The 24,925-nt window shown below is 31.1% G+C and overlaps 1 protein-coding gene across 1 annotated transcript in view; it reads left to right on the top strand.

Annotated features, from left to right (window-relative positions):
- The first annotated feature begins 8,310 nt into the window (after positions 1 to 8,310).
- The window catches only part of LOC107454571 (nose resistant to fluoxetine protein 6), a 56,386-nt gene continuing 39,771 nt past the window's right edge, over positions 8,311 to 24,925 (top strand). Inside the window, exons 1-3 of the mRNA XM_087168480.1 lie at positions 8,311 to 8,904; positions 20,034 to 20,263; positions 23,643 to 23,751. Of these exons, the coding sequence (XP_087024606.1) occupies positions 8,586 to 8,904; positions 20,034 to 20,263; positions 23,643 to 23,751 (658 nt within the window). The 5' untranslated portion in view covers positions 8,311 to 8,585. The remainder of the gene's footprint in view (positions 8,905 to 20,033; positions 20,264 to 23,642; positions 23,752 to 24,925) is intronic.

Raw genomic sequence — 24,925 nt, 5'->3', positions numbered from 1 at the left:
CGGGGGATGGCGAGCGTTAGCGAGCTGGGGGCGGAGCCTCCTAGTAATCTATAAAGTGAGTAGCGAATTCAAATGTACTTACACGAACGGGAAATATTTCAAGAGTGATTTAAAAAATATTTTCGTAACAAGAATGCCAGATTGCATAATATGAAAACAAAAGCGCAAAATTGAGCGTAACTAGAGGAGTTTTGTTTCAAAGTGCCGTTCTTGCTGCCTTGCTGAAGTGCGTTTAGTTTGTTAGTTACCAAGGATGGGCCCGAAATGGATGTGCGCTAGGTAATGTTATACTGGATAATTTAAAGAAGTTGACCGTAAATAATTTTAGAAAATAAATATTTATTAAAGAAAAAAAATATAAAATAGAAGAGAGAAACTATGTTTCTAGGAGCATCTATTTAAATACCACTTTTAATGAAAGAAATAGAATTAAAAGAAAATGTAGTAATATTTATTTATCCAAAGAACAAATTGATAAACTCTTTCAAAATTTGATGAAATCATATATCAGCATAATCTAGGAGCATCTATTTAAATACCACTTTTAATGAAATGAGTGGAATTAAAAGAATATGTAGCAATATTTATTTATCCAAAAAACAAATCGAAAAACTCTTTCAAAATTTGATAAAACACAATGGATACCCAACTAAAGTAATAAAATTCTATTAAAAAATCATCGAATTAATCGTATATTTTTGTAGATATATTTACTAAAAATTTTCTTTGTTAATTTATATAATTTTCGCATGTGCAAATCCATTTCAGGTAAATCCGTTGCCAAAATTATTTACTAAATAATTTTCTTGCTAATTTGTATAATTTTTCCATATGCAAATCCACTTCGGGCAAATCCGTGGTCAAAATTATTTACTGAAAAACCCCTTTACTAAAAAATTCCTTTGTTAATTTATATAATTTTTCCATGTACAAATCCATTTCGGGCCAATATGTAGCTAAAATTATTTACTAAAAATTTCTCTATTAACTTATACAATTTTTCCATGTGCAAATCCATTTAAGGCAAATCCGTGGCTAAAATTATGTACTAAAAATTTTTCTTTGTTAATCTATATAATTTTTCCATGTGCAAATCTATTTCGGGCAAATCCATGACTAAAATTATGTGCAAAACAGGCAATTCATGTTTCTCTTTTCTATTTTATATTTTTTTCTTAAAAAAATATTTATTTTCTAAAATTATTTATGGTCAACTTCTTTAAATTATCCAGTATAATATTACCTTGCGCGCATCCATTTCGGGCCCATCCTTGGTAACTAACAAATCAAACGCACTTCAGCAATGCAGTACGAACGGCACTTTAAAATAAAGCTCCTCTAGTTACGCTCAATTTGAGCTTTTGTTTTCATATTTTGCAATCTGGCAATCTTGTTACGAAAATATTTTTTAAATCATTCTTGAAAAATTCCCCGTTCATGTAAGTACATTTTATTTCGCTACTCGCTTTATAGATTACGTATTATTCCTTTTTTTCTTTTTATTTTACTTGTTGTTGTTGTTGTTAATTTACGTCGCACTAGAGCTGCACAATGGGCAATTGGCGACGGTCTGGGAAATATCCCGGAGGATGATCCGAAGACATGCCATCACAATTTTTATTTTACTTAATTTTCTGTTTTTACGTGTTATTTTTACTTATTGTGTTTTATTTTATTTGTTGTAATTTTTGTAAAAAAAAATTTTCAATTGCTCCTCAAACTACTGTATTAATATATTTTGCTTTGGCTGTATTTATACAATATCAGAAAGCGCTCTTTTTTGCGGTTATAATCGTGTGGGCTGATAAAAAGATTATATCTTTTATTTTCCGGATTTTTTAAAAAATTTTTATCCTTTTTTTTCCCAGTTGTTTGTTATTTTTTTTATTTTTATTTCCCTCCCCCCTTTTTTTCATATGTCTGTAATTCTCCTTTGTTTTATCGTCATTTTGAACTTATCTAATGAGTTCTGTTTACTTGCAGTTTATTCGCAATAGATTAAACTTATTGTTTTTCTAAATTTTCTTCGGGTTTTTTTGTATTTATTTATTTTGCTGTGTTTATCTATTATATATATATATATATGTAATAACAGGACTACAACCCTGTTATCAGTGTTGTATTTAGCTTGGAATAATTGCAGTCTTAAGCCATTAGACGTTCTAAACAGGTTTATTTAAATGTAGGTTGGTATTGCTAACAGTTCAAGTCCCCACTCCTGCAAAGGAGGGGGAGTGGACAAGACTCCGGACAATCCCGGAACAGCTTATCGGGATCACATCATGATGAAAAGGACACGCAAAGCTATGCGTTCTTACGTTTTATACCAACACAGATTTGAGGTAAAAAGGCACACTTCGTACATTCCTTGTAACCTTACGCATTAAGGAAAATCATTTCTGCTTCCTTATATGGAAGTGAAAAAGGGAACGATTCTAAAAATAACTCTTCCCTTGAAATATAAATCTATTTATATTTCAATGGTATGTTTTCAGCCTTGAATTCCCAAAATAGAATCTCTCTACGCTTATTCTTTAACAAAGACATTTTATGAAAACGAAAGAGATTTAATTCTTTTATTAATACAAAAGTATTTACTTCTTGTATTACATCCCCCCAAAAAAAATTTTTTGGTGAGCCAAAATAAAAAAAATTTAGAATACTTTAAATTTAAAATTTTTAGGTTGGTACGACTGTTCCTTTTTTCCTACTACAAACAACATTTTTTCAATTATGTAAAGAAGAAAAAAATTATTACAATGACAAAAATAACAACATGATAATGCACTTCATCTGTTTAGACAACTAAACAGAAAGAAAAATGAAACATGTTTATAAACTATTCTACTAAAATTTTCAAAAAAATTTTTCACACAAAAATATGCAAAACTTTTATGCAAACGAACTGGACAACAAGTGTCATTTATTCAGAATTTAATTTCAACATTTGTGGTTTGTGATATTTCCTATGCTTTGATACATGTACTTTTTCAAAGTTTTGTTTACTTAAATTTCTTTTCATCTATTTTGTTTTTGTAATCAAGTTTCTTGGTCAATCTTTCTTTTTCCTATTTTTCCTTTTGTTTTTTGTTTTTGTTATTGTTATTGTTACCCTTTACATATTTTTTCGTCGATATTAACCTGATAATGAACGCATGCATTACCTAGATCTTCGAATCATTTCAACTTTTTGGACATTCTTTCTTTCTATTTTTTGATGTTTACTTTTACTGAAACATCCTTCTTTTCTTTTTTCGATGTTTACTTTTTTTGAAACATCTTTTTCACCATTTTTAACCTTAACATTTTGAGAATTCTGCTGTTTAATGTGCAAAGATAAGTTGTCACTTTTAGAATTAGCAGAGATGATCAGTCTCTTACCAAATAGAGTAACAACTGGCCCGACACAATCAATAAACAAACAAAAATCCCTGCAAGTTTACAACCCTACTAAAGAATATGGTAAATCAGTATCAAATATAAAACTTTGCTGAGTTAAAAATTTGGCCTATCGTAATAAGGGAGTCTCACAAATTTGGTTAAGTGTTAACTGTCCGTTTGTTTGGGTAACACATTTTTTAAAATAGGAATATTTAGTTTTGACCAAGACCGAAAAAGTAAAAGTATTACACTTTCTTTCATTTTGTTTGAAAACTCTTCATTGTTAGGTTCAAAAGAAAGTTTTGAAAAATTTAATTTTTAACGTGGTTAAATCTTGAAAGATCATTAGAAAACAAAAGTTTAAATAATGACTTAATTTTGTTTGTCGTCACTAATTTAATTGACGTTTGAATCACATTTATTTCCATTAAGAACATTTTAGATGCACGATAAATACAATACTATATCATAATTTTATATAAAAAAATATATATAAAAAAATATATATATAAACACAGGAAATACAAACTATCTCTTAATAATACTCTATTCCATTATTCAAAATAAAATATTTAGATTACTACTCATATCTAATATTACTAAAATATTTAATCATAACATTGAGAAAGATAAAAAAATGAGAGAAAAAAAAATATATATATCTACAGTCAATCCTTTCCATTTGTCCCAATTTTCTTTTGACCTTCCTCTATTTCGTTGAAGAGAGAAAAAAATATGTCATTTTTTTCTTTTTCTTTTTTCTTTCGCGCACTTAAATCATAGCAATTCATGAATATTCATGATTAAGATTCGCGCACATTCACTTTTTATTATACAACTTGAGTAGTAAGAATTTCAGGATCACTCGGTGTCGAATCACTACCATGGCTGATGTTTCTCCCAACTTAGAGGCACTATGGAACTGTAGGGTCATCGGATGGGATACTTTCACTGGTTTCAGGGGACAATCTCCAGCCATCGTCCTTCCATCCATCTAAATCAGCATTTCAGGCGCGACGAGGTACAAGTAGTACGGGTGGAAAATCGCCCTTCCTTCCTTCAACGTTTTTTTTACTGCCGATTTTTTTCTCCTCCGGGGTGATGGAAAATTTCCACGAAGCAGTCAGCCTCCGTTACGCTTAGTTACGTTACGTTAGAGATAGAAAATCTTAAATTTCCCCCAAAGGATTCCTTAGCAAGCAACTATGCTGCCGACTTGTAATAACAGGGCTACAACCCTGTTATCAGTGTTGTATTTAGCTTGAAATAATTGCAGTCTTAAGCCATCAGACGTTCTAAACAGGTTTATTTAAATGTAGGCTGGTATTGATAACCGTTCACAACCACACTCCCTACGGGAGGGCATGGACAAGACTTCTGACAATTCCGGAACAGCTTATCAGGATCAAATCATGATGAAAGGACACGCAAAACAATGCGTTCTTACGTTTCATGCCAACACAGATTTGAGGTAAAAAGGCACACTTCGTACATTCCTTGTAACCTTACGCATTAAGGAAAATCATTTCTGCTTCCTTATATGGAAGTGAAAAAGGGAACGATTCTAAAAATAACTCTTCCCTTGAAATATAAATCTATTTATATTTCAATGGTATGTTTTCAGCCTTGAATTCCCAAAATAGAATCTCTCTACGCTTATTCTTTAACAAAGACATTTTATGAAAACGAAAGAGATTTAATTCTTTTATTAATACAAAAGTATTTACTTTTTGTTTTACATATATATATATATATATATATATATATATATATATATATATATATATATATATATATATATATATATATATCATTCTTTGAAATACACTGTCTTAGCTAGCACTGGAAAAAATATTTTCTGAAACCACTGAAAACCAGTTGTAGAATTCTTATCAAAACCAATTCGCCAATTACCATTACACCAGTAGCACATATTACCGCCAGTGATAAGTATGAATTGAGCGTAATCTGTGAATGGCGATTTTTTACGATTTTCTTAACGAATTTCCCATTAATCTTTCCTCCTTGAACTTTTGCTTTTAAATACATAGCTTATTTCATTTTATTTCAATTAATACACATTCAATATTAATTGAGCATTAGTGTGAATAATAATATGCAGATTTTTACGGTTACCCAAAGCGCGAATGAGTATCTTTTCTACTTATTTTTGCTTTTTAGTTCCGATGCTACTTTTTTTATTTCAATTAATACATATTATCCACATTAATTAAGCATTATTATATCATTATGATCTTAAATAATATGACGATTTCTAACAGTTTTTCTGGACAAATAAATACCTTAACTCCGTTTCTTTTGCTTTCTAGTACACTGCTTACTTCTTTTATTTCAATATGCATATATTTCCTTAGTTAATTAGGCATCATTGGCTTAATTGAGCCTCGTTTGCGCCGATTTTTTATGCTTCACCAAAACGAATTAGTACCACTTTACCATTAATTTTCGCCTTTGAATACATAAGTATTTTTTTATATTCGCGATCGCAATGCTTGAGTACGTCCTCTAGTGGATAGATATAAGTTTTCATTTAGTTCTATCAGAATCATGTGCAGAATAAGACGCCATTTTCTTAGCAGCTAATAAGAAGCAAAATTTCCCTAAGGCAAAGGCGGAGGAACTTAAAAAAACTCTCCAGAACATTGGTAAATCTTTCAGAAACAGAACACGCCATGCATTTGAAGAAACATTTCTCAATTTTTAACTTCTATTATCAGCAAACTTGCAACTGATAACTTCCGATTTCGGGATCGCATACTGTTACAGATGTGTGTCTTACGGTAAAATAATTTTTTTTTATCTTCAATTCATTACAAATTAAAGTGAAGTCAACATTTCTTACTTTATTCCAATGAATAAATTTGATTTCAGAACCTGCAGAACTGCCAGAGTTGTAGAATATTCTTCTTCTTTATAGAATAGTGTACATTTTTGTATCTACGTAATTCGGAAAACAACAATAAATAATCATCCGAATTACTTGAAATAGTATCATTTGTGCTGAATATTAATCAATTTTTATCGTTTTCTTGGTAAGTACTTTTTAGTTTTGAAAGAATTATTTCAACTAGTTTTCAGCTATTCTGTTTTTAAGCTGCATAATAAAATTCATATAGAGATCTTACAATTTTGGTGTGTGAAATGCCGTCTGAAAGTTATGAAAGGATAATCTATGTATATATTATTTGAAAATAAAATTTTCAAGCGAAAAACATTTCATTTGGAATTCTTCGGATTTATAAATCAGGTAAGTGTTATGATTTTTATAATAAAAAATTTGCTTGTGGATAATTTCTTTTTTATTTTGATGATAGTTCTCTACAGAATGGTTTTTGCGTCCGATTGAGAACTATAAGAATAAAAAAAAGAAGCAATGTGAAAGTTTTTTATTTCAACATGAGGAATTTTTAGAATCGTATTTTTATCTAAAGAATTTTCTATCCTAAGAATCCTATTTTACGATTTTTAGTCTAAATTTTTTTGATAAAAATTGTAGTCAAAATACTTTTTTGGAAAAATTAAATGATATTACATTACATGTTTATGTATACTTCTTGCAAATTCTAATGTTTGAAGTAATATGATTCAGAAAAGTATGAAATAAAAATTCAACTGGAAATCAGCCATTCTGTTTTTAATTTACATATTGAAGTTCATATCGAGATCTTGCAATTATAAAATTTTATTGTGTGGTATGTCATCTTAAAGTAATGAAGGGATAATCTATGTATATATTATTTGTGAATAAAGTTTTCAAATGAAAAGAGCATATCATTTTTGAATTCTCCGGATTTATAAATCAGGTAAGGGCTGTAATTTTTATAAAAAAAATTTTACTTGCGAATAATTTTTTTCATTTGATGATAATTCTCTATAGACTGATTTTCTACGCCCGATTAAGGATAAAAAAAAACGTGAAAGTTTTTTGTTCTAATTTGAGGAATTTTTAGAATATTATTTTGTAAGCATTCTTTATTTTACGTTTTTCAGTTTATAAATGATGATTTTTACTGAAATTTATTTTTTGATAACAATTGTTGTCAAAAAACATTTTTTGCAAAATTAAATGATATAAAGTTATGGGTTTATGTATTCTTTTTGCATATTTTAAAGTTTGAAGTAACATGTTACATAAAACTATGGAATGTAAAGTTCAAATAGGCCTTTCATGTTATATCACTAAATTTAATAAAACAATTTTGCAGGCATTAGGCTTTAACTCTAATAAGAAGAAACATTTTTTTCTGTTTATTTACAAATATTTTTCCGATGTGTTTTGAATGTTCCGTCTCTAAAAAAAGAGATACCATTTTGTTTTAGCTTGCATAAGAAAAAATATCAAACATTTTTATTTTTTAAATTTAATAATTCAATGATCCACGCTACATTAAAGACGTCTCCAGAGCAACTGAATTACTGTTCATAAAGAAATTGCAGGTATTCGTCTCATACAACAACGCCCCCTATAGTTCGTTGCGATCGCGAATTAATTTTACCGTTGGTTTTAAATACGTAATTTTTTAGAAACGTTTTTAAAGGAATTAATATAAATAAAATAAGAGCACGTGGAATCAGGCAAAATATAAATTTAGTGACGCAGACCACGCGTGTTACTACGTAATGTTCATTGAATTCATCTGACATAGCGAATATAAAATAATTAAATATTTAAATACGTGCAATAAACTATTTTTTGTTCAAACAGAGCTATAAGCTAGCAATTATCACTGGTGTATCTTTAAAATATGTGAAAATTGTTTCATTAAATTTAAAAGAATGGCTAAATCTTAACCAATCAGAAAATTCGACGTCGTCTTTCGATCATCCTGTTACAGCAATTTGTCGTAGAATGTTCTAATCTCGACAGTCACCTTCCTCGTGCCTTGAACTATCTGTATGTAAGGTTTCATAGCTTCCGGTCATAGATTCTATAAAGGGCATACACGCACAGACATTCACTTTTATAAATACAGATGATTATTTATCAATTAAAATCAGTGAAAAGTAACAAATAAGGAAAATTTTGAAAGTATATCGACTGTCTTTTAGTAAGGAAGAAAAAAAAGACGTCAAAACAAATATAATTGCGATCACGCTCTGAATTCATATACTTCCGCACACAAGTTCTCAGCAAAATACAATAAGGATATTTGTTAAAAGTGTAAAGAAATTGCATCTATACAATGACTACTCAGTTTCCTAATTGTAAAAGTTTGAAATGGTTAATTTTTGAGCTTATTTTATTCAGTTTTAATCAAAATACTATTGGTCATAATCTCGTCAATGGAGCTACATCCCTAAGTGAAATTGAAACAGAAAATATTTGTAATAAAACTGAATATCTTACCATAGATGAGTTTCCAGAAAATGATTTTAATGAAGCGCCGTTTCCTTCTCAGTCATTCAAAAACTTTTTGAATAGTAACATAAATAATCAATGTAAAGATGGGATAGTTACATATTTTAACGAAGTTATAAATTTAAAGCCATGGGCCCTTGAAAGTAAGTATATATTTTTACTTATATTTAATACAGAGCTTGTTCTTAAATACTATTGAAAAACATTTCATGTTATAATATTCTTTTAAAATGATTATATTTGTCTATTGAAATAATCTTCATACGGATTATTGTTCATTATTTTTCAATCAATTTTTTAATTTAAAACCATTTAAAAAGTAAATACATAATATACCCGTTTATTAATTAAAAAGTACAATACTTAAGTAGCAAAGGAAATAAATTTTAAAAGTGAGCTTCGCCCCCGACTTGATAAAAAATATATCGTGCAAAAAATAGAAAATAAAATGTAAAGAAAAAACAGAACAAATTACATAACGAAATCTATTAGGGAATTCAAATGAACATACATGTACCGTAATCTTTCAAGAATGATTTGAAATATTTTCGTTATAAGATTGCCAGATTACAAAATATGAAAACAGAAGCACAAATCGAGTTAAGAGAGTAAATAGAGAATTTTGTTTTATGGCGCGTTCTTACTGCGATACTGAAGTGCGTTAAATTTGTTAATTACCAAGGAATTGCCCAAAAGTGGATGTGTTCAAGGTAATAATATTATACTGGATAATTTAAAGAAGTTTATAATTAATAGGGTAGATATTTAACAGTAGAATTTTAATGATATTAGGTAATAAACATCTATTTCAAGTTTTTCAAAAGAGAGAGGAACATGATTTGCCCATTTTGCTCAGATTTTAAGAAACTGATTTGCCCGAATTGGATTTGCTTATGCTAAAAATATAAATTAACTAAGTTTTAGTTAATTAAATCTTTAGTTAATTTATTAATAATAACATACAATTCACGTAATGATTTTATATATAATTCAATCACTTTAAATGCGTACCCATTGCTTTTTATCAAATTATGAAAGAGTTTCTCTATTTGTTTCTTGTATAAATAAACATTACTACATATTCCTTTAATTCTATTCATTTGATTTAAAATTGTGTAGAAATAAATGTTTTTAGAAACATCAGAATTTCAAGTAATAAGTTTTTCTATATTAAAATTAAAATTATTTATTTCATTGTATAAATCAACAAAGCAGGTATTTTCTTCTTTTTTTTTACCCAAATAGGAAAAAAAAATTTAAAATTAATATTATCATCATGATTACGAATCAAGTCTAAGTTCTCGGAGTAAATATTATTTAATAAAAATGTATAATCTACAAATCGTCAATAAATCTAAAAACAAATTTAATATTAAGTATATATATATATATATATATATATATATATATATATATATATATATATATATATATATATATATATATATATATATATATATATATATATATATATATATATATATATATATATATATATATATATATATATATATATATATATATATATATATATATATATATATATATATATATATATATATATATATATATATATATATATATACTAGCTGACCCGGCAAACGATGTTTTGCCATATGAATTATTTCTAGAGTATGAAAATATATCTTATCTATATTACTATCTATATTATATAAAACGCTAATACGTACGTATTTATGTATCAATAAAACCGATGATATTTCTTTTCTCGCGCTGGCAACAGTTTTCATTTTTAATTGATTGGATTCGGCGCGCAAGAGCACGTAGTGAGCAACCAGATAACAATAACCAGAGTGAGCATTATCAGGTTGTTCAATTCAGATTCATGCACTAAAAACATGACAATATTTAATTTAAACTCAATTAGGAATTAATTAATTAATTGAAGTGAGAATGCTTTAAAAGGCCGCTGTTGAATTGATATTTTTCTACTGGGAACTACCTAAACGTCTAAAAAACGTTTAAGTGTTTGTATTGAATGCATTGAATTTTTTTTATATTTCGCGTTTATTTATGCATTGAATTTTCACTCTTTAAAATGCAGAATATCTGTGAAGCAATGTTTGATAATTTATTTTGCTAATATGTTTCTTATTTAGCAAATGTTTTGATTTTTTCACCATGTACAATCTAAATAGCTAATATACTTTTTTAAAAGCCAATAAGAACATTGGTAGAATTCTTCTACATAGGTACAATACTGTGTCTTTGATGATAAAATACTATGTCTTTGATGATAATATATTATGTCTTTGTGCTAGAACATTGTGTTCATTGGCGAGCGAGCGCAGCTAGCCATGGTTCACGGCGTGAACCACATAGGATTGCGTAGCAATTCTCGGGGGTTGGCGAGCGTTAGCGAGCAGGAGGTGGAGCCTCCTAGTATTATATAAAACGCTAATACGTACGGATGTATGTATGTATCAATAAAACCGATAATATTTCCTTTTTCGCGCTGGCAACAGTTTTCATTTTTAATTGATTGGATTCGGCGCGCAAGAGCACGTAGTGAGCAACCAGATAACAATAACCAGAGTGAGCATTATCAGGTTGTTCAATTCAGATTCATGCACTAAAAACATGACAATATTTAATTTAAACTCAATTAGGAATTAATTAATTGAAGTTAGAATGCTTTAAGTGGCCGTTGTTGAATTGATATTTTTCTACTGGGAGCTACCTAAACGTCTAAAAAACGTTTAAGTGTTTGTATTGAATGCATTGAATTTTTTTATATTTCGCGTTTATTTATGCATTGAATTTTCACGCTTTAAAATGCAGAATATTAGTGAAGCAATATTTGATATTTTATGTTGCTAATATGTTTCTTATTCAGCTAATGTTTTGATTTTTTCACCATGTACAATCTAAATAGCTAATATACTTTTTTAAAAGCCAATAAGAACATTGGTAGAATTCTTCTACATAGGTACAATACTGTGTCTTTGATGATAAAATACTATGTCTTTGATGATAATATATTATGTCTTTGTGCTAGAACATTGTGTTCATTGGCGAGCGAGCGCAGCTAGCCATGGTTCACGGCGTGAACCACATAGGATTGCGTAGCAATTCTCGGGGGTTGGCGAGCGTTAGCGAGCAGGAGGTGGAGCCTCCTAGTATTATATAAAACGCTAATACGTACGGATGTATGTATGTATCAATAAAACCGATAATATTTCCTTTTTCGCGCTGGCAACAGTTTTCATTTTTAATTGATTGGATTCGGCGCGCAAGAGCACGTAGTGAGCAACCAGATAACAATAACCAGAGTGAGCATTATCAGGTTGTTCAATTCAGATTCATGCACTAAAAACATGACAATATTTAATTTAAACTCAATTAGGAATTAATTAATTGAAGTTAGAATGCTTTAAGTGGCCGTTGTTGAATTGATATTTTTCTACTGGGAGCTACCTAAACGTCTAAAAAACGTTTAAGTGTTTGTATTGAATGCATTGAATTTTTTTATATTTCGCGTTTATTTATGCATTGAATTTTCACGCTTTAAAATGCAGAATATTAGTGAAGCAATATTTGATATTTTATGTTGCTAATATGTTTCTTATTCAGCTAATGTTTTGATTTTTTCACCATGTACAATCTAAATAGCTAATATACTTTTTTAAAAGCCAATAAGAACATTGGTAGAACTCTTCTACATAAGTACAATACTATGTCTTTGATGATAAAATACTATGTCTTTGATGATAAAATACTATGTCTTTGATGATAAAATACTATGTCTTTGATGATAAAATACTATGTCTTTGATGATAAAATACTATGTCTTTGATGATAATATATTATGTCTTTGTGCTAGAACATTGTGTTCATTGGGAAGCGAGCGCAGCGAGCCATGTTTCACGGCGTGAACCACATAGGATTGCGTAGCAATTCTCGGGGGTTGGCGAGCGTCAGCGAGCAGGGGGCGGAGTCTCCTAGTATTATATAAAACGCTAATACGTATGTATGTATCAATAAAACCGATATTTCTTTTCTCGCGTTGGCAACAGCTTTCATTTTTAATTGATAGGATTCGGCGCGTAAGAGCACGTAGTGAGCATCATATGGCTAATCTATATTATATAAAGCGCTATTACGTTTTAATTTATAGGCTTTGGTGCGCAAGAGCATGTAGTGAATATCATATGTCTAATCGGTTGAATTCTCACCGAATTATCAAGAAAATTCTCACAAAATTATCTTCATCGAAGGCGATGCTTTACATCCGGCGTTCAGAACTATTACATATTGTTTTACAACACATTGTTTTAGCCCTCTGGTGGGAAAGACTTTAAAACAAAACTTACAACAGTTACTTTTCTCAACAACTGAAATTTAGAATAGTGTCATTAAGAAAAATATGCGAACTGTTTTCTATTTCAAATTAATATTGAAATGCACAGGTTTAGAATTTTCTACAGTGAAAAGTTTTCAGAACTTCAGTGTTCAAAAAAGTATACAAAAGCTAGACGTTAAGAACGTATCCAATGAGCGAGCAAAGAGAGCATCGGATTGCGAAGCAATCCGAAATGAACTGCGAAAGCACTTCCGGGGGTTGGCGTGCGCCAGCGATCAGGGGGCAAAGCCTCCTAGTATCTTATTTATTGTAGATGTGTGCGTATGTGGTATATGAGAGGCATGGAGCGCTGTGAACGATGACGGAATGTGAAAGTAACAACACACCAAATAATTTTTTTTTTTAAATTTATTGCAACTTTTTCTTATAAATTATATATACAACGAATTCTGAAAATATTAGTCAACAATATTAATCTCTTAATGCAATGGAGTGTAAAATATTTTTTGTCATTCCATCTTTAGCTAACACAAATAAACTGGATGGTTTGCCCTCTCGAGAGTATGCCACGTATCTGTGCGAAAAACATGGTGTGTTCAAATCTAAGACGCAAACAGACATTGTTTGGCCTTATCATTGCGAATGCCAATCTAATGTGGAACAACTGAATGCGTTTAAATTGAATTGGCCCATCTCTGGGGGCATAATAGGCATAATAGGGTGCATAATAGGGATTGGCACATAATAGGGATTCGTGGAAGTAATATACTTTCATCCCGGAATTTGTCATTTAAAATAATGATTTCGATGACGTTGTTCATTAATTTTTAATGACTAATCGCGTGCCGTTGCACAGCCAAGGTGGGTTCAAATTACGAAGCAAAATAACCGGAGATCCTACTTTGAGTACTAAATAATGCGGTGATATGCCAGGTAAATCCAATGAGTTTAAAAACTCTGTTGGAAAATTTGCAGCTTCAATGGGATCGCAAACTACATCAACGGATTTGCATGTCACCAAGTTACCTGGCAATAACTGTTGCATCTACAGATTCAATTCGTTGACGTCCACATTTTTTGCTGCTAAAATCACCCTTTCTGCCAGCCACTCATGATGAATGCATTGCGTGTGTACATCGAGAAATATTAGGCTAATGAGAGCATCTTGTGAATCAATGATTGTGCGGAAATCGTCCGGTAATTTAAGCATCCAGTCTCATCCTTAGTAACCTTTCCATCACCGGTATCTAACAATTGTTTTGAGAATGTTTCAGCAGATGGATCTTGAAGCATTTGGACGCGCATATTTACTTTTAGTAGAACTTTTTCTACATTACGCCAAAGTGGAGATGATCTCAAGAAAGCATTGATCTCATCAGCGTACATTAAACGCGGAATGACGTGAAGTGTTTGTCTGAAATCATCTGAAAGGATTAACAGAGTGCCGCCAAATAATTTGTCATTATTTTTTTATATCTTTCAATGTCCTGTTCAACGCCTCAAGCGATTTTTGTGTTCCGTAGTGCAATCATCCCAGATGATAATTTTACTGTGTTTTAACACTGTGGCCATAGAAGAAATATTTTTTATGTTGCACACTGCATCTGGGTTGTTTTGAATATTTAGTGGCAGCTTAAATACTGAATGAGCTGTTCTGCCTCCGTCCAATAAAATTGCCGCAATGCCGGATGATGCAACGGCCAACGCGATGCCATTATTTGATCGTATTTCACCGAGAATTAGCGAAGTAATTAATGTTTTTCCAGTTCCACCTGGTGCATTAGGGAAAAAAATCCACACTGTCTTGCTGAAACTGCGAGCATAATGCGGTCATAAATGCTCCTTTGTTCCTCATTCATCAGTGGAACATTGCGAGTAACAATCGCTGCCATTTTTATCATATTGTATTGAAGTTCACGATTCATGTCAGTGTTTAATAAATCAGATGCACTTCGATTTGGCGAAAGCATACCGAAATGACTGAGTGGCAATTTGGCAATAATAATGTAAAGATCCTCAATATCAATCAGTGCTTCATTGTACATAGCATCGCTGAATACGGATGAAACGTTAGATCGTTGGAACGTGTGCGATATTGATACCGTATATCATCTGTCATCGAATCTTTGTGATATTCTCATAACGTTTCTATACGGACCGGGAAACATGTAGCTAATACTATAGCAAATAGTAGACAATTTTGCTTTACAGTACAGTTCAATGCTGCTTCAGCAAGCATACATTCCCACTGGTTGTCCTCCTCCAACAAGCCGAGTGCTAATCATGCATATTTATATACTTTGGATGCTGATTTCCATCGACTTAACATATATCTTGAAATGACAATGAGCCGGTGTAATTAAGCAACAACAGTCGAAAATAAAAGCACTCAGTCTGCCTTGGATTGACTGTAAATATTCTCCCCAAGGCGTTTGATTTGAATAAACCGGGACATGCATCAACCGGTGTGCCTTGCTTGTGGGGTGTCCATTTTTTTGAACCCATGTGAAATAGGGTGGTACTTCTGAGTAGAGTAATGTCCATGCAAAGACGCCAAAAGCATCCGTACGATTAACCAATTCAAAAAATTTGGCGAGTGTAGTTTTTGGTGGATTTATAGCTCGGTCAATCGCTGTCTCGTTCGTGAAATATACGCTCTGACCGTTTTTAAGATGGATGGCTAAATGAATAACGGTTGGATCCCGTTCATTAATTGGGAAACCAAAGATACGCCAAACAGCGTCATTGGAGCTGATGTACCGGCCTATTTGGTACAGCGTTATTTCGTCGTTGTTATTCACTGGAAGAGCAGTCACATTTGTATTTTCAACTCGAAATACTGCTATATCATTGCCTTTATTCACATACTTGCAAATATATTTGATGCTCTTTTTTTAAGGGCATGCATAAGTATTAGATTTTAATATGACTTGTTGCAACGTGCGTGAATATTATTTTTGATTTATTATGTTTCTATGTCTAGTTTGGATCCGAAAACGATTAAATAAAGATATGTTTAAAATATACATTAAATCTCTCCAAAAAATGAAAAAAAATTAGATACAAACCATTCCCGAATCCTTCTGAAGGTACACAGAAAATTTCATTTAAATCGGCCCATCCGTTTAGGAGGAGTTCAGTGACAAGCACACGAACAGACGAAATATATATATAAAGATATATATATATATATATATATATATATATATATATATATATATATAGAGAGAGAGAGAGAGAGAGAGAGATAGAATTTCTCATGCGAGTCTTTCTATATTAACTGGTAAGCTTAAAACATATGTTTCTTATCAAGTTTAAGATGTAGAAGTCGGTCTCTCACAAAGAGCCATAAAAAGTCAAAATATACCAGATAAGGCCGGATAAAAGATTATTTTCTGAAGTTAATGGGCAATAATTCGTCGATGAAGATAGTCCCAGAAAGCTCCCACCGTTAGAGTGGCGAGATACTTTTAGCGAATCAAAACCTTTGAATTTTATAAATTGAATGACGTTTTATAGAGATAAGAAGATCCTTGCAACCACGCCCTCTCAGAATCTCACTTTAAAAGCTCAGGAGAGGCAAAATTGCGTGTCTTTTTCATATTTTCAATGGCTAGATAAAGCTGGGCCAAATCCAAACAATCCCTGCAAAGGGGGAAACCTGATGTAAATATCCCACGCATAATGTTTGCAATACTCCATATAAAGTAATAAAATGCCTTTTTAACAGAAGCCGCCTAAGTCTCTTCAATTATCTAGCCTTTAAAGACATAACATTACAAGCCGGCAGTGGCAAGTAATTTGTTTGGAAATAATGGCCCCAGAAATAAACAGCAAAGAACATATCCATCGTTTCTCTTCAACGAAAAGATTAGAGAATGCATATGTTTTACCTTCCGAAAAAGAAGATGAAAAGAAACAACAAATAAGTCAACAAGTTCCGATGCATGGGGTGAAAAAGTTAAATTCTGTTCAGTTCCTTCCCAAAAGAAATAAATAGAAAAATATGCAAGTGGATCCTCAAATCAACAAAAAAAGAAACTTTATCGTCTGCTAAACTCGAGATACAACCATAGAAAAAGATTGTGTCACAATGAATATTCATTCTAATGTTCTCCACCGCATCTGAATCAGTCAAAGAATCATCAAAAGCCATATGGAGAATTTCAACTCCAAACAATCCCCAACCCCATATAATATATATATATATATAATATATATATATATATATATATATATATATATATATATATATATATATATATATATATATATATATATATATATATATATATATATATATATATATATATATATATATATATATATATATATATGTATGTATATATATATATATATATATATATATATATATATATATATATATATATATATATATATATATATATATATATATATATATATATATATATATATATATATATATATATATATATATATATATACATATAATGAAGTGTGGCTATCAATTTCCGAGACTAATCTAATAAATTATTGAAATAAATCTTCTGAATTACGTAGCTATTTGAAATTTTTCGATATTTTTATTCTGAATGCCACAATACATTTCTAAACCTGACTTAAAAAGTTTCTAGAACAAAAATTCTCTATTAGAATGTTCTTCAACTATATCGTTTTCAATATTTTTGGATTTTGCTTCGTTAGCGAATTTCTCAGTTTTAGAAACAAAAATCTGGATCATAAAGACGCGGTTTCCAGTAGATCACCGAAGTCAAGATTTTTCGATTGATTGAATGTAGAGTTTAATGGCACAAGATCCAAATGAGGACATGCTGCGCCAAACAATATGTTTATACATGTCCAAAATAACGTGCATACTTACTTATTTTTCATAAAATACTTTAAAAAAGGTCAGGAATAAAATCAGGTCAAAGTGAAAACACATTAAAATTTTGTAAGACGTGCAAAATAGTGTAAAAGTAAAAATATACTTCTAAAAGTAAATAAAATCATGAATAGAATAAAACTTATAAACAATTTAAAATGCCAATAGCACGTAAAAATACAAAAATGTTACGATGATGTGAGTCACCTAACAAATTTCACATAGATAAAATAGAACTACCAAAAAAGGTAAGTAAAATAGTGTGAATCGAAAGTGAAACATTACAAGTGTTGCATTAAGGAGGAGGTTCCCCGAATAACATATGAAGATGGGTATGGCCAATTCGGAGCCGGGTAAGTTTAACATCTGCACTGCAGAGACGTGCACAGGTAAAGAGTTCAAATCAAATTTGACAGAGTGCAATTTATTGTTGATATGGGAGTCCCTTTGCTGTTGCCATAATGATCTTATAAAATGTCGAATATGGGATTTCGTGTCTAAGAAGGGTACAGGCAGAGTCAAGGGGGTAGTACCAGATCGCGCAGCTGCGTCGACTAAATCATTACCCAGGATTCCTACACGGCTTGGAAACCAGCAGAAAAAAGTATCGAAACCATTCTGATAGAGATTAAATAATAAATGCTGTATAAAGCACAGAATGTGATGAATTTCACTACCAAAATCTTCCAGTTGGCGCAAAACGCACGTATTGTCCGAGCAAATGCAGTATTGCAGCGTCGAACCTGCTGAAATAAGTCGCAATGCCAATAAAATGGCAACGGCTTCAGCTGTGAACACGGAACATATTTCAGGCAGTCCAACACCCTATCAACCAGGCTGGTTCGCAGAGACGTGTTGCTTTGGTTACGGATTCAAATGAACTTTAAAACATATGACCTTTCCTGGTTAAAAATATTTCGTTTGGAAATACAGTAAGGATATGCAGAGAATACCGTATACCGTAGGAATACCGTAGTAAGGAATACCGTAAACAATACAGTAAGGATATGCAGAAGTATGGGGGAGGAGAGTAGTTATTATAGTTTTAGATCAGTAGTAGGTAGATCAGTTCTAGATAGATCAGTTCTAGATAGAGATGATAGATAGTATCAGTTTAGATCAGTTCTTAGTAAGGACACATAGTATTTTATATCAATGTTATCAAAAGAACTGAGAAAGATTGCTAAGCAAAGAAAGACCTATAGAAGCAAATACTCTTACACTTCTAGTTTACAATGTTTTTGAAATGTCTCGAGACTGATTACAAAGCCAAGAAAAAATGACAAGACACAGGACCAAGACCTCCGTCGAAAATGATAGGTCAAATTTTTGCCAGCAGGTGGCGTTCTTAAATATTAAAAAGAAAGGTAGCAGTTCAGTAAATATGTAAACAGCAGCAGATTATTTTATTATTTTACAATCAGCGTGCTGTACGTGCTTACCTTGTCAGTCAACTCAATGCATATAAGGTTGCATTAATGCATGATTTGCAAATGGTTTTAGCAATAAATGCCATTAATTTTATTTTATTTTATAACTGTAGTTCAACAGCAGACTCAATTTTTTAGGGTTTACGACTACTAATATGCAACTCAGTAGCTCAGTAATTTTGAACCCAATCTAGAAGGCAAAGGAACTCCTGGTTCAAGTATTGAGAGAAATTGACCTTCGTGGAGGACTTTTTGAAGGAACTAACATGCATTTGCGTTACAAGGAGAGGATGACCACCAAAATCTCCTACGGTAAGCCTGACGGTAAAGGGACTCTAACCAATGGTCCGTCTACCACTGAGGATATTTCATGTCACTTTGTTCGGTGTAAGCCAGATACGGATTCGTACCGATCAGCCGTCTCTGGGATTCGAACCCGGTTCACCTCATTGGAAGGCGAACAGAATTTACTATTTTTTCGAAGAAAGCCTCGGTTACATGATCAAAAAATTATTAAAAAAATACAACATAAGTTTCAAGTATCACTCGTATCCATTCAGTAGAGCAAAAGCTTGCATTTCTATTTTTCCCATGTATATTAAGGCAGGTTATTATGAAACATCCTGTATTTTTGCGCACATTTTTTTATAGTGTTGGATGCATCAGGAAAACTTCCCAGCAGTTTCTTCGGTCAAACAATGATCGACTATGGATCTCTAGAAGACTGCATCAAAATAAAGGCAATTTCAAATGATGGGGCTGGATTATATACAGGCAAGTATTGTATGATGCATTTGCGTCATCCTCTCTTCCAAACACCAAACCATAACCCTCAATTTGAAAAGAGCTACGATCAAGCATTCGGTGTACCTCCTCACTGGGTGAGTTTCAGCTTATTTATTTCGAAATTTATTTTCGACTTGACTATTTTGTTGAGCAAAATACCAGTTATTATTTAATGTTCTTTTAAGTACCTTATATTTGCCATTCTCAATGTGAAACCATCCCGCAGTGGACTGATCTTTAAGACACGGTTCCCAATAGAACACCGAAGTCAAGCATCACTGGCTGCGGTCAATGTTTGGGTGGGTGACCACTTGGATCATTCTACGAAGGTGTACGTACCGAGGGAGTGCGGCATTGGTCCTCGTTAAAATGCTCTATCGTAAAGTGCTCGACTTCACCGCAGGTCGTCGGACTAGCAAAGCAGGGGGGGCATACCCTCTGCAGAGGATCAAAATTGTGATGATAGGTCTTCAGATCATCCTCAGGGATGTTCTCCAGGTCATCGCCAATAGCCCATAGTACAACTCTAGTGCGACGTAAATTAATAACAAAAACAACAATAGTATTGAACCAAGCAAACGACACAAAAGCTTCTCCCAACTAGCAAAGCTTAGGACTCAAATGCTTTTAGAAGAGTCAGATATTTTATCCAAACCTGTGATAAAAGGGTTAACTTTGATTTACCTTTTCTCAAAAAATACTGACACGAATATTAAAAAAAAAATTTAAACGTTCATGTCTTCCTCCTGTTACTGTAAACAGGAAAGCTCCTTATTTTTAACTTGGAAATTTTGACTTGTGAAATCAATCAAATGTTCTTCTGCAGATTTAAAAAGGAAAAAACTGTTTAAAAAAAGAGAAAAAAAACAGTTTAAAAACTACTTGTAAACTGTTGACAAAAATACTAAAAATTCTGAAATCTTTAGTTTTTAATTTTATTTTAAATTATTTTCCGCTCAACTCCATGGAAATGATTAAAAAATTAATGAATTTTTCAATCATTCCAATTCATTTGTGTCAAATTAGCACATAACTGTCTTTTGATAAACCTTTTAAGCTACTGACAAAATTATCAGAATAGGATCAATAGTGTACCTTCATTATATAGGGTTAATAAAGGGCCTTTATCGGCTGAATATTGCATATAAAATATCGGGTGAATCTGACAATTCTATATAGAGCCAATATTGGTAACTGTAAAATATCGGGTGAACTTAATAGTTCTATATAGGGGCCATATTGGAAAATAATGGTCCTTTATTGAGACAAGATTCGTGAATATGGGTCCAAAGAAAGCCCAAGTCGGGTGAATCTGACAATTCTATATAGGGTAAATATTAGTTACTGTAAAATATTGGGTGAATTAGGCAGTTCTATTTAGGGCCCATATCGGGAAATAATGGCTCTTTGAACCTTTATTGAGAAAATATTCGTGAATATTGGTGAAAAGAGGCCGAAGTTATTTTGTTGTTAGGGGTTTTGTGCTTGGACAAGCTACAATGATAAGGACAAATTTAATTGGAAATTAAGCTGCTGTTGATGTATCCTAATAAGACAATTTATAATAGATCATGCGCGTGGAAATTATTAGTAAAAGATGTGGTCAAAATTAAACAGGCATAGTTGTATGAAAATTTAATATATAATCTGAAACTGCCTGCGTAACCTTTCGTGGTTTTCCACTCCATGTAATGCTAATGCAGGTTAGTTCCATCAAAAAGTTCCCCGCGAAGACGAATTTCTCCCAATACTTGATCCAGGCATTCCCTTGTCTTCTGTATTGGGTTCAAAGTTACAAGACTACGGAGTTGAACATTAGTGATCGTAAACACAAAATTGGATTGGCTGTTCAACGAAGGTTATAAAATTATAAACTACATTAATAAATAACTTGTAATCGTGATTACAACTTAGAATTATCTTAATGACACGTAACCAAAATACATAATTACTTGCAATCATTATTACCCGTAGCATGATTACAAGTAATCAAAATATAAGATTAAAAATCATCTATCTGCATGTATTAAAATTAAGGGTACAGGGGACCTTCAAATTTGAAAAAAAGTGACCATAATTTCGATTTGGAGATTTTTATTATTTCAAAAAATTGACGTTATAAGCTTTCAAACAAAAAAAAAATTTTGGAAATCGAACCTTTTTTTACTGAGTTATGAGGATTTTAATTAGGCCACGTCCATTTGTTTACATTCAGAAAACAGAAGTCGGTAGCTTGAAGCAGCCGATTTTTTTAGTTTCGTTTTAAGCTAAAAGAGCTTTATATTATTCAAAATACACGAAAATTAGTGATGATCAAAATTATAGAAGATTAGAAGAACCCTTCTATTGTGCGGGAGGATTTTAAGAAAATTTTCTATATTTGACTCGCACACAATTAGTTTTTACATTTACATTTGAATCAATGTTTCATTCTTCGTTTGATATATCATTCATATTTTTTAAAATAAATTAATTTCATGCTTACTGACTTATTTTATGTTATTACTTTAGTGAATTTATCTGCACTAAATTTTGAATAAGTAAATATGCTTGTTGAGTACGTTTGTGTATTTCTTTTGATAGGCACATATTAAGTGGAATTTTCATCCATTTCAACATAATAATGGAGATAAAATTACAGATATATGCTTAATTAGTCATTTTTCAGATATTATACACAGCTAATAGTGTTATTTTAAATACATTTTAAAAAAATGCTATTTTCTCAAAATGAAATTTTGACGGATTTTTGTGTTTTCGAAATGCTCCATGAATCTCAATTTTTTTTTGGCGGGGGGGGGGGGTTGAAACTTGTTTTATGTGTACTATGTATGTATGTAATTAAAACTTACCATGTTTTGTCACCTAGAATTTTGATAAAATTTGTTTATAGTAAAAAAAGTTTTAAGATTTTTAAAATTTTTCCTGAAATTTTCATGAAATAGATGAAAAATTTGTTTTTTGAGCTAGAGCAATATAATTAGCCACTGATTGATGGTAACTTTTATTTGGAAATCAAAAATGAGTCATATAAAAAAAGTATGATTCTGCGGTGAATTTTAAGCCGCATGGAGTGTTTTGACTTTATCGGATTTTATGCTATTTTGAAATTTTAAAAGTTCAATAACTTTAAAAATTATTATCAAACTACATGGAATTTTGTATACAGCTTCTTAAAGATATTATAAGTAAATACTGTGAGTTTCATAAATGTAGCATAAAAACTCTGAAAGTTGGTTTTTAAGGTCCCCTGTACCCTTAAGTGTTACTCTCAGATTTCAATTTGTAAAAAAAAATAGTCATTGTGAGATATTGTTTGTGATTTCCTTTTGAAATAATTAACCTGCAAAACCTTGAAAGTAAATACAATTTCTAAAATAACAATTGCTATTTCTGATAATTAAAATAAATAATTTAAATGCATTCTCACTTTTTAAAAAAATATTATATATGTAGTTTTAATTTTTTTTGTAGATCAGACACGATATTGAAAACGACTTACCACTAAGATTTGGTTTCTATGGCGGAATTTGCATGCCATCATCATGCACTGATGAAGACCTAAACAAAGCGATCAGTACTCGTAAGATATTGTTTATTCACAAATTAAAATTTCTGAATATGTTACACTGAATGACCGAAATCAAGAGAATGTCGACAATCACAGTCACTTTGGTGAATGTTCTAAATATTTGTTATATCCGATTTGATATTCATTTATTCTCAGATATTATATTTAATCGGTACTTTAATATCTGCTGAGGATAGATTAGGTGAAGCATCAGTGTTCCAAGTACCGATTAAATGCATACCGGGAAGTGGCACCTAACCTTATACAAACGTTGATGTAGGGCATACCGGGCAAATGGGCAGTGGCATTTAACTAGACCAAGTATATATTACCAAAGGGACTATGTGATTGTCAACATTCACCGGTGGAAGTCAACAATCACCCATTTCCGTCATTTCACTGTAACACATACATTATCCCCCACCTTTTTGAAATTTGAGACCAGTTATAATTGTTTCAAGTGTTTACTATTTTACTTATAACTTTATATGCATAAACCTCCCATGAAAATTGTGACATATTTTTAGACATTTCCTCACTATATATTACGAAAAAGCAGATTGATCTATTTTTATTCAAAAAATGCAGGTATCCAGCTTTTTAACCTCTTATTTTATGTTGAGATTTAAAATCACTACAATTAGAATTTTATGAATCATCCGCTCTATACCAGTAGTAAAGTTAATTAGATTTTATACCTATTCAAATTATTACCATTTTTTCTTCTAACTCTGTATATAATACTATTTATAGAGTCAAATGTTTAACAATCATGCATAATGGAGCTAGACGTATAATACAGTAGAAACATAAATAATATCTAAAAACCTGTGTTGGGCAAAAAACATTATTACAGTAATCAATTACTGGTAATCATGATCACAGCCTATCATGATTTTGATTACAAATGTAATAGTAAATACAATTATAAACTACAGTAATAAATAGCTTGTTATCGTGATTACAGCTTAGCATTATTTTGATCACTCGTAACCAATTACAGGATTTCAAGTAATCAAAATATAAGGTTAAAAATCGCTTGCCGTTTTATCTTCTAATTCTGCTTACAATATTGTTATTTTTTTGCTGTATTTTCAATATTTTTTTTTAAAATATATCCTTCTGAAACCCCGGGGCATAAATGCCACGTCTTTATACCTAGAAAGTGAGTTTGTCTTATGTCTTG

The sequence above is a fragment of the Parasteatoda tepidariorum genome, chromosome 7 (genome assembly GCF_982258835.1).
Source record: "Parasteatoda tepidariorum strain Cologne lab strain chromosome 7, Ptep-v5.0, whole genome shotgun sequence".
In the NCBI taxonomy this organism is placed as follows: domain Eukaryota; kingdom Metazoa; phylum Arthropoda; class Arachnida; order Araneae; family Theridiidae; genus Parasteatoda; species Parasteatoda tepidariorum.
The sequence above is the reverse complement of the archived record's forward strand: the minus strand, read 5'-3'. Positions and strand labels throughout refer to the sequence as shown.